The sequence below is a fragment of the Lactuca sativa genome, chromosome 6 (assembly GCF_002870075.4).
Source record: "Lactuca sativa cultivar Salinas chromosome 6, Lsat_Salinas_v11, whole genome shotgun sequence".
In the NCBI taxonomy this organism is placed as follows: Eukaryota; Viridiplantae; Streptophyta; class Magnoliopsida; order Asterales; family Asteraceae; genus Lactuca; species Lactuca sativa.
Genome location: NC_056628.2, coordinates 40,721,403 through 40,732,947, shown reverse-complemented (window position 1 = coordinate 40,732,947; position 11,545 = coordinate 40,721,403). Strand labels below are relative to the sequence as shown.

At 35.5% G+C, this 11,545-nt stretch overlaps 1 protein-coding gene across 1 annotated transcript; it reads left to right on the top strand.

The window, feature by feature from the left end:
• The first annotated feature begins 7,825 nt into the window (after nucleotides 1-7,825).
• Nucleotides 7,826-10,341, top strand: LOC111894107 (phenylalanine ammonia-lyase). The gene is made up of 2 exons (XM_023890183.3): nucleotides 7,826-8,328; nucleotides 8,442-10,341. The coding sequence occupies exons 1-2, from the start codon at nucleotides 7,928-7,930 to the stop codon at nucleotides 10,180-10,182; spliced, it is 2,142 nt and encodes a 713-aa protein (XP_023745951.2). The 5' UTR covers nucleotides 7,826-7,927; the 3' UTR covers nucleotides 10,183-10,341.
• Nucleotides 10,342-11,545: the final 1,204 nt, after the last annotated feature.

Sequence of the window (11,545 nt, the reverse complement as noted above, 5' to 3'; positions counted from 1 at the left end):
TCACTCTTAACTATTTATAAAATATTTTTTGGGTTGTTTAAGTTAAAGTAAAATTTATATTTAAGTTGACACTGTGATGTTATATTTAAATTAATAATATAAGTATTTTGTACAAATTGTTCCAAAATTGTATCTTTAAAATGATATTGGTTTACACCCAACAATATATTAAAACTAATAAATTATGTTTGATATGTTAAAAGTTAAAAAAACATAACTTTATAAGTAGAAATAAAGACATTATTTTAATAGTGAAATTTAGTTTATATATGATTACATTTAGGTTTGATATTTATTTAACCTTATTAACTAACTTATAATTAATATTATAAGAGTAAATTACTGAAATCGTCCCTGTGGTTTGGTTAAAATTACACGTTTGGTCCCTAACTTTTTTTTGCACTCAGATCGTCCCTGTGGTTTGATTTTGTTGCGTTTTTCGTCCCTGTGGTTTGATTTTGTTTCATTTTTCGTCCCTTACATACATAAAGTTAGGGACCAAACATGTAACTTTTACCAAATCATAGGGACGAAAAACGCAACAAAATCAAACCACAGGGACGATTCGAGTGCAAAAAAAAAGTTAGGGACCAAACGTGCAATTTTGACCAAACCACAGGGATGATTTTAGTAATTTACTCTTATTATAAAGAAATTGAAAAGTCATGTGAGTTTCAAATAAATGTGGTGAAAGGAAAAAATACATGGGAGTTTCAAATGAATGTGGTGAAAGGAAAAATGATTCCTTTATAATGTAGTATGATATGATATGATATGATATGATATGATATGATATGATATAGAAGTCTTTTAAATTAATGAAACTTAATTTGAAAATTAAATGTTAATTTTAGAATGGAAGTTAATTTGTACACAACAAAATTTCTCTATGCACAACAATATGTGCTTTAAAATATTGTCTTGTACAACTCTAGTAAGCATAAAATATTGTGTATGGATAATTTTTGTATATAAATCATTTCCCTTCTCTATATCATGTAACTTCTTTAATATTTAAGCCACTACAACTTAACAAGTTTTTTTAACTAATATTATTTAATTGGTTACTTTTAATATGATGTTATTTATAGTTGCAACATAGTTTCACTCCTATAAATGTAAAATATATCCGATCATCAACTTAGTTGATAGTCATATAGAAACTAAATAACTGGTTCGAATTAGGTTAATTTTAGTAGTGACATTGTTTTGTAAACGTGTCTCAGTATATATTTGAACGTAATGTTAGATGTCTTTTTATGCATCTTTTATATTAGTTTTAATAGTATTTTGCATCATATTTTATGCTTAAATGTTCGCATTCATTTAAATAATAGGCAACTCATGTATTTCGTAAGAATTCCCATATTGTTCAAGTTTTGGTGTCTATTTCAAGTAATTTGAAGTGGAGTGGTAGTTTGAAAGCCTTTGGATATTACTGGAGCATATTTGGAGCTGAAATGCTAAGAAAGACCAAACATAGGTTGTGTTCCACTTACGAAACTTAACCAAAGGAATTATAAATTTTTTATGAGTGTTTAACATACTTCGCTGCCCAACCAGGGTTTTCCTATCAGCTAAGGGGTGTTCACGGTTCGGTTTGAAACCGTGAAACCGGCCAAACCGGGCATTGGTTTGGTTTCACGGTTTGTATTTTTCTTTATGGTTTGGCTTGCGGCTTCAAACTTTCGAAACCGTAATGAACGGTTTGACTTATGGTTTCAAAATTTTCAATCCGTAGAAACCGGACCGGACCGTAGGATTTATATATAAAAACTAATTTTTTTATATATAATTATATATAATTTTATACGGAAAAAGTTAATATATAGTTCCTATGTATGTAACCTTAAATATAGAACTATATAAAAATAAAATGATATAGTTTTAAATAAAAAAAATTCATATACACCCATCAGGATATGAAATCAAACTCATAATATTTAATATGATAAACCTCTAACGTTTGTAAAAAGAAGCATTATATTAATAAAAATAGTATTATACTATTATTATGCTCCATCGTTTCTAACAGTGAAGTGTTAAACATTATTTTAGACATTAAGCTCTTTCATTTGCAATCATCGATTTATGATTTTTCTTTTTCATAATTACCAACTAATGATACTTGCTTTTCAGGCAAGATGATATCACAGTTTATAAACTTTGAATATAAGATGTGCATACATGGTATGGGTTCTGTCTTCAATCGTTAAAGAGTTTTTTTTTTATTCAATAGACGATATATTTATATATGTAAATATGTTGGATTAAATGTTTAATTAATTTGATTAAAACTAAGTATTTTTTATATAGTTATACATATAAGTTTACATACATAACAACCACGTATTCACCAAGCGTTTTATATATATAAAGCTCAAACCGTGAAACCAAACCGGAACCAAACCGTTAGTAACAGTTCGGTTTGGTTTGGTTTTGATTTTCAATGGTTCGGCTTCATTTTACGATTAACAGAAAACCGTTACTAACGGTTTGGCTACGGTTTGATATACAAACCGAAAAAACCAGACTGTGAACACCCCTATCAGCTATTAATAGGACCCCTTGGGTACTTATTTTTGTCCACCACATCTCACAAAGGAATATATAAAATTCGCTACTCTCATCATCTCTCCTATTTTCTTCTAGTTACTGGGGTTTGTGTATAAGCCATTAAAAACACTTAAACTTTTGGTGCTACCTTTTTGAAGAACCAAAGGAAATGATCAACAAAACTATATGCTATAATAGTTCTAAGGTATGTAAACCCTAATTCTTGTAGTTCCTGATTTTACTAGGAGTTCTCTAGGGTTCTTGATATTCATAGTATGTTTATGTTATTTGTGAGGACATAGATCCTTTATAGGTTCCATGTTCCCTTAAGTGTTAAGAGTATTTTTCTGCATTCACGTGTTTTGTTATAACCTATAAAACCCTTCAGACGTGGTCATAGCCAGAGGAAACACACATCATTCATGCACACCACGATGTGACAAGAGTCTGGCTACAACGTGGTGGCCGCCAGAGTGAAAAACCCTAATTTTACGGTTTTAGGCCTTATTTAAGGGATATGATGGCTAGGGTTTGCACACCCTCGACCTCCATCACTTCCCTTTCAACCTAGAAGCACCCAAAGCCACCATTGTTGAGTTTTTGAATTTTTGTGGTGATTTTTGGTAAGAGGAAGAAGAAGGCATCCATTGTGTGAAGATCCAACAAGCAACCCCCCCCCCCTCCGCTTTCTAGCTCATCTTCTAAACCCTTGTGAGTCGTTAAGTTCTAACCTTTATGTTTCATGTTTCTAGATCTAGGTTTCTTTTCATTGTTCTTCAATATTGGCATAATTTGAGTGGTTGGACTCCATAAAGTTAGCAACTTTATGGATCCTTGGGGCCCCTTTGTGGATATATGTTCAAGATCTGAATTTTAAAAGAGTCTTGATGATACGCAAGGAGGGTTAGGTCACATTTCCTCCATTTTGACCTAGTTTGGGCTCAAGGCATGAATTGGACATGCATGCCTAAAAAGCAACAAATTTTATGATGTTTGGAGTGTAATAAGGCCTTATGGAGAATATGAGTGAGCTGCTTGAAGGATTAAAAGGTTAATGCATTAAGCTAGTCAGGATAGGTCCCACGACGTGCATATTTAGCCTCAACGACATTGCGTTAAGTAGGACTTGCTTAGCCACGATGTGGTGACCAACTGATCAAATTTTAAATGTTGACTTTTAACTTTTTGACCAAGTTTGACTTGAGGTAAATTTGAGGTTTTGGGCTATAGTTTAAGAATTGGTCCTTGTTTGTTGTATAGGTGACCTATAGTACTAGTTCCTGAATTGTGTGAGATGTGTTGTTATATGCTAGACTGTGAAGTGGGTTTTCTCACTATACTTTGTATTACTGTATGTATCCTTGTGTGCAGGATGTTGGTATGCTATGGTGATCTGTTAGATTGGTAGATCTGTTATGATTACTTGTGAGTTGTTGATTATTGTTTGTCTATTTGAATATGTCGACACATTGTGGTAGGGTTGAGGCGGTCCTGCTTTGTGCTACAGGCCAAGATACTCAGGTGGTCCAGTGTACTGTAGGCCTTGCAAGGCGGTCTAGTCAAACTATAGGCTTAAGGGAGCGGTCCAGTTAGTGTAGGCCTTACAAGGCAGTCTAGTAGACTATATGTTCAGTAGAACGGTCCGACTACTCTAGGCCTTGCGAGGCAGTCCAGTAGATTGTACGCTCAATAGAGCGGCCCAGGCATCTTGCAAGCCTTGCGAAGCGGACTGAAGGCTCATGTTTGCATTTATTGTGTGCATATTGTTGTATGTGGTATTTTGGGGGAACTCACTAAGCTTTGACTTAATGTTGTAGATTAAGTGTTTTTCAGGTACTTATCAGATGGCGAAGGTTGGACTCTACACACACACATCAACCATTCTATGATTCGAGATTCCACAATGTTTTCCTTATACTCTGATTTTGTAGTAGGATGTATGAACAAATGGTGTAACTCGAAATTAACTTGATTAAAGTGGGTGTTTATTCTCTTTTTAAAAATAAAAAAATTTTACTATGGTTTTTGGGATGTTACAACCGAACCATAACCATTATAAATGGTTAGTGCATTTCTGTAGCCATTGAGTATTGGTTAATATTGGTTTTAGTTAATGGTTTTATCCAGTTAATGGTTAATATTGGTTAACCATCATGGTTAAAATGAGATAAAATTTAAAAAAATACTTACCTATTAAAAGTGAAAAACAAAAAGTACATTGCTATAAAAAGTGAATGATTAAGTGTTTATAACTATATTAATATGATAGAAGATTATGTATAACATTTAGTTCCAAATGATTACCTTTGAAATTTCAATTCTTAATATAATTACATACCATATATTTAATATTATATTTTATTAGAAATATTTTATTAATATTGTTGGTTCGCTTCAATAAATAGTGGTTCGTTTTTAGAAGAAAACCATAACCAAACCATATGTATTTGGTCAATCAAAAATAGAATCCGCACTACTTTTTTAGTAATAGTTCAGTTAAAATAATTCGGTTATTTCAGTTAATTTGGTTTTGGTTTAGTTTTTGGCTAATATGTTCACCCCTAGTAGACCTAGTCAGATATTGAACACTTGTATTTTTTGAATGTGTGGTTAAATAACAACAGTGAACCAAAAACAAGACTAGTCTTTTACCTCCGACGAATATAACTTTGGTCGTGGTAAAAATGGCCAAAAATGGAAGATGAAAGATATTTTTTTCCTCTGAAGATTTTTACCGAGGTTGGGGGCGGTGTTGTGTAGTGGATGGGGATGGTGGAGCAATGTTTGGGTTCCTAAAAGTATTAGTGGTTGACGTCACGAGAGAGATAGAAGTATATAAAGTGAGAGGCAAGTTGATGGCAATCAATGGATTTTCAATAGTTTCCGATGGCGATTCAGGGGTTTTGGCGATTGTTGGTGGTGAGCTCAAGTCCTGAGTTTAGGGTTCTATCTTTTTCAACCAAGAGGAGAACGTAAGAGATGTCATAGTTGGGTGTGATTGTGGGTGAGACTCATACGTTGACTAATTATTTATTTAATTTTCTATAATTAATAAATAATGATAATTGAAAAGAAAAATATAAAGGATAATATAGTTTTTTCATCTCTGAACGAAAAACATAACACAATGATGGTCTGAATACAATTTTCATCAATAACTTTATCTTAAAAACAATTATGGGTATTTTAAATAATCATCATGCGTATCATAGATGAAATTTTAAAAAATAGTTAAATTAAAAAAAATGTTAATTTAAAAATTAACGTGAGGATATGTTTTGTTTAGACCGCGTGTTTGACAACACATGAATAAATTTATATACAATTACACTTTTGGTCCTTGTGGTTGTCTAAAACAAACCTAGTAGTAAGGTCACTATGTTTTTTTTTTTTTTTTTTTTTTTTTTTGTTTTTTTTTTTTTTTTTTTTTTTTTGTTTTTTGCACGCGTGGTTCTTTTTTCATGCAAAAGAAAAAAAAAATTTCTCCCTTTTTATCTTCCTTTTTGTTTTTTATATGGTTTTAAAGTTGATTAAAAAAAGAAAAAATAACTTTTCACTTCCTTCGTTATTTAGAGATCTAACAAACACCACATTCACCAACTTCACCGTGCCATTCCACTCCTACAAATATTCGAACAATTCATCGTTATGTGTCATACATTGAGATATACCATTAATGTCCAAGCTCCAAGTATCTACAAAATTGGTTATGCTTACAGTCAAAACGTCATTTTGTCCATTTTATTAGAACAACGACAACAATGTCATTATTGTCCGATTCACCCTTGAAGTTCACCTTCTTTAGTTGTGTATAATCTCTCTCTTATATAGTGTCCTATTTCTTTGCAGTTATAACATTTAATTTTAATGGAAGTTTTAGATTTAGAACGTGATTTTTCAATGTTTCCACCATCTCTTTATGTTTTTTTTCCCTTGCCTTTAAACTAAACCTGAACTATAAACATCTTCACTAGCATAAACCCTTTGTTTCACTTCTTTAAACAACAAATAATCATTCACATCATTCATAATAATCGTTTATCTACCATACACCAAAGTATCAACGAAATTATCATAAGAATTCAGTAGCATAATAGAATAAGAGCTAGATCTGCATCTTTATTCTTTAGATAAAAACCTTGTAATTCTTGTATACTACGATTAAAAGTATCACAATGGTCTTTTACCCGAGTACTTTCAGACATCCGAAGGGAATACAAAACATTTTTTCTAAAACAACCAATACGTTAGAAAATTATTCTAATACTTGTTGTAGAGTTTCTCCCAAATCCCGACAACACTCATTTGATCGACAGTTTCCAACATCACTTCATTACTCAAGCTAAACATAATAACACTCTGAGCTTATACTGAAATATCTTTTTTTAACATTTCAACAATGTCTTCTGGTAGTTTCGTTTCTCATTCAAAAATCTTTGCATGGTTCTGTTGAACTCGAATAACCCTAATTTTCACCTTCTACAAAGTGAAATTGTTCGAACCATTGAATTTCTCTAAATCGAATTTGTGATACAATATCTCTCGAATCGACATAACAAATTGTAGTCTGATACCACTTGTCGACAATAAACGAGAATAAAACCCTCACACAAGGGCACATTATTTAGGTTCGATCGATATAATTTACATCCATATGGCATGAAAGAACGTTTTTATTCAAGACCTTGAAAATAAACAATATAATAAAACCCTAACTATAAGTCATATTATACAGACAAAATCCAAAACATAACCCTAACTAACACATAATATGCCCACCTAAACATAACAACAAGCCTACTCCAAATAATTTCCCTCTCAATATAATATGTCGAGTTTCTTTGTTTTACTTGAACAAATCAATATCCTCTTAGGATCGTTTCAAATCACATTTAACAAATATAATATTTTATAAGTTGGTTTTAATGGAGATAGTATATGAACTCACCAAATAACTTAGTAGTAGTTAGCATTCTTTGAAAGGTGTGTGTGAATGGTCAGGCAAACGTGATGTTTGGTTTGGGGGTTTGGTAAGGAATAGTGTTGCTTAACAAGTCTACGTTTGATCATCCACACCATCCATTTAATTAATGAGATGATAATCAACGGCTGATATTAACCTTCAACCAACCCAAGGTCGCAACAAGGCCACTAAGCCTTCTTACCAACCCCCTCTCATAAAATCAAATAAAAACACTCTTTTTCTCACCTACCAGAAAATTATAAATAAAATTAAAATATCCACAAACACAAAATCCACCATTATATAAACCACCGAGTCGTCTCCTCTCTCCTCCAGCAACCGCCACTTCACCACCTTCAATCCCTCATTCTCTCTCTCTAAAAAAACCAGACTCTGTAATTTCTGATAATGGGCAGCACAGAAATGGAGGTTGATAGCCATCAAAACGGTGAGAGAGCGGAGTTTTGTGTGAAAGGGGATCCTTTGAACTGGGGGATGGCGGCGGAGTCATTAAAGGGTAGTCATTTAGACGAGGTGAAGCGGATGGTGGCGGAGTTTAGGAAGCCGGTGGTGAGATTGGGTGGAGAGACGTTGACTGTGTCGCAGGTGGCGGCGATCGCCGCCAGTGATAACGCTGGGGTGAAGGTGGAACTGTCGGAGACGGCGAGGGCGGGGGTGAAGGCGAGTAGTGATTGGGTGATGGAGAGTATGAATAAAGGAACGGATAGCTATGGTGTCACTACCGGGTTCGGAGCTACCTCTCACCGGAGAACGAAAGAAGGTGGTGCTCTTCAGAAGGAGCTCATTAGGTAATATTTGATGTTGAAACTTGAAACCGCTGTAAAAAATGAATCGACTTTTGTTTTACTTCAAGAAAAGTCTGAATTTTACATAAAGATTAACTTTTTATGGTTTTTTACAGATTCTTGAACGCCGGAATATTCGGTAATGGCACAGAATCAACCCACACACTTCCACATTCAGCCACAAGAGCAGCCATGCTTGTCAGAATCAACACCCTCCTTCAAGGTTACTCCGGCATCCGATTCGAGATCTTGGAGGCGATCACCAAGTTCCTCAACCACAACGTCACCCCTTTTCTCCCTCTCCGTGGGACAATTACCGCCTCCGGCGATCTCGTCCCATTATCCTACATCGCCGGTCTTCTCACCGGCCGTGCCAACTCCAAAGCCGTTGGACCCACCGGAGAAGTTCTAAATGCCGAAAAGGCCTTCGCGGAAGCCGGAGTTGAAGGTGGTTTCTTCGAGTTACAGCCGAAAGAAGGGCTAGCACTTGTCAACGGCACCGCCGTGGGATCCGGGATGGCGTCGATGGTGCTATTTGATGCTAATGTTCTTGCATTGTTGTCGGAAGTGTTATCGGCGATCTTCGCTGAAGTTATGCAAGGTAAGCCGGAGTTTACTGATCACTTAACACACAAATTGAAGCATCACCCCGGTCAAATCGAGGCGGCGGCGATCATGGAGTATATTTTGGACGGAAGCGATTACGTCAAGGCGGCGCAAAAGGTCCACGAAATGGACCCGTTACAGAAACCAAAACAAGATCGTTATGCTCTCCGTACATCTCCCCAATGGCTCGGACCTCAAATCGAAGTAATCCGATCATCAACCAAAATGATCGAGAGAGAAATCAACTCCGTCAACGACAACCCATTGATCGACGTTTCCAGAAACAAAGCCTTACACGGTGGCAACTTCCAAGGAACCCCAATCGGAGTTTCCATGGATAACACACGTTTGGCGATCGCCGCCATCGGAAAGCTAATGTTCGCTCAGTTCTCTGAGCTTGTCAACGATTTTTACAACAACGGGTTGCCATCCAATCTCTCCGGCGGCCGGAATCCAAGTTTGGATTACGGGTTCAAAGGTGCAGAAATCGCCATGGCTTCTTACTGCTCTGAGCTCCAGTTTCTCGCCAATCCAGTCACAAACCACGTTCAAAGCGCCGAACAACACAACCAAGATGTTAATTCCTTGGGATTGATTTCAGCAAGAAAAACAGCAGAATCAGTCGAGATCTTAAAACTCATGTCAACCACATACTTAGTAGCTCTATGTCAATCCATCGACTTGAGGCATTTGGAAGAGAACCTGAAATCCACAGTGAAGAACACAGTGAGCCTCGTCGCGAAGAAGATCCTAACCACCGGCGTCAATGGCGAGCTCCACCCTTCTCGCTTCTGCGAGAAAGACTTGCTTCGTGTGGTCGACAGGGAGTATGTCTTTGCATACATCGACGACGCTTGCAGCGCCACCTACCCATTGATGCAGAAGCTCCGACAGGTTATCGTCGACCACGCATTAAACAACGAAAATGACGCCGGAACTTCCATCTTCCAAAAGATCAGTGAATTCGAAGAGGAACTGAAAGCCGTTTTGCCAAAAGAAGTGGAGGGAGTTAGAAGCGCATACGAGAGTTCGACATTGACGATTCCAAACAGGATCAAGGAGTGTAGATCATACCCATTGTACAGGTTTGTGAGAGAGGAGCTTGGAACAGGGTTTTTGACAGGGGAGGAGGTGACGTCACCTGGAGAAGAGTTCGATAAGGTGTTCACTGCTTTGTGCAAAGGACATATTATCGATCCATTGTTGGAGTGTGTTCAAGGGTGGAATGGTGTTCCTCTTCCGATTTCATAGTTATTTTGTTCATAAATACTTTTTATGAGTTTTGAGGGTTTTGTAAGTCGCAACTCTCATGCCAAATGTGTATGTAATTGTAATGTACTATTGTATGTTTGTAATTGTACCACGTTAAGTGTACCTTTTGTTTCATAAATGGAAAGATACATTTCTTTATTTTGAATTTTCTTCATTCAAGAAGAAGAGATATGTTGTCTGATTTTGTAAGTTACAAATTTACAATGTCTATTAATGACAATAGATAGTAGTAGTAGATAATAAGTAAACTAGGATAGTAGGATATTAATAAATGGGAAGAAAAAAAGTCAAAAAACGACAACCCAAGCAAAAGAATGTTATGATTCATGAAAAAGGTGAATAAAAGATAGTTTAAGGTTTAATGATTTGTTCGGGAACACAAACCAAAGTACCTTTTACGATTAATCTATTAAAGTTTTTGTATGTCATATAAAATCTATTGACAAAGTAGATGTCTTTTTGCAAGACTACATAAACGTTAAGGTTTAATGATTTTTTGGGGGAACATACCAAAGTAAACTTTTAGAGATGGGCTTTGAAAATACATGGCGAGCTTGGATACATGGATGTATGTCTTCTTTTAAAGCTTCGGTTTTGATCAATGGCACTCCCACAAATGAATTTAACATAACTAAAGATGTTAAACAATGAGACCCACTCTCGTCTTTCCTGTTTAGGAGGGGTTAATGTGACAATGAAAATGGCTGGTGAAAAAAGTATATATACAGGGGTGTTCAGATTCCTGGTAATGGGTCAGTAGTCTCTCACCTATTCTATGCGGATGATGCATTATTTCTATGCGAATGTTCCAGATTGAATTTAAAAAACCATGTTTGGATCCTTAAGTGTTTTCATGCGTCCTCTGGGCTAAAAGTTGTAGGGTTTCAAAGCACTCTATGGATGATGGCAATGGGCTCCTTTGATGAATTCTAGGTTAAAAGCCCAAGACTTGTCTTTTCCCTATAAATAATAATGTATTATTCATAATTAGGGTTAAGAGTGTGAGGCAAAATGTAGCCGCCACGTGAGGTTTCTTATGTAGTGTTAGATTCTTTAGTCTATGCTTTAAGTGTAATTTATTCCTCATATTTCAATAAATCGAGTGATCATTCAACATATTCTTCATTATTTGTGTTTGTTCTTATTTTCCGCATCTTGTTCATCAAATCTCAATTAGGGTTTTAATCACAACAAGTGGTATCAGAGCGGGTCTTTGAAGATCTATTGATTTTTGAAATATCGGTTCTTGATTTGATGATTTTCTGCACAAGTTACTGAAGATTATTGGTGTTTTGGTGGTTTGGAATCAAAGATTCTTGTTCAAGAAACTGTTCATGGAGAC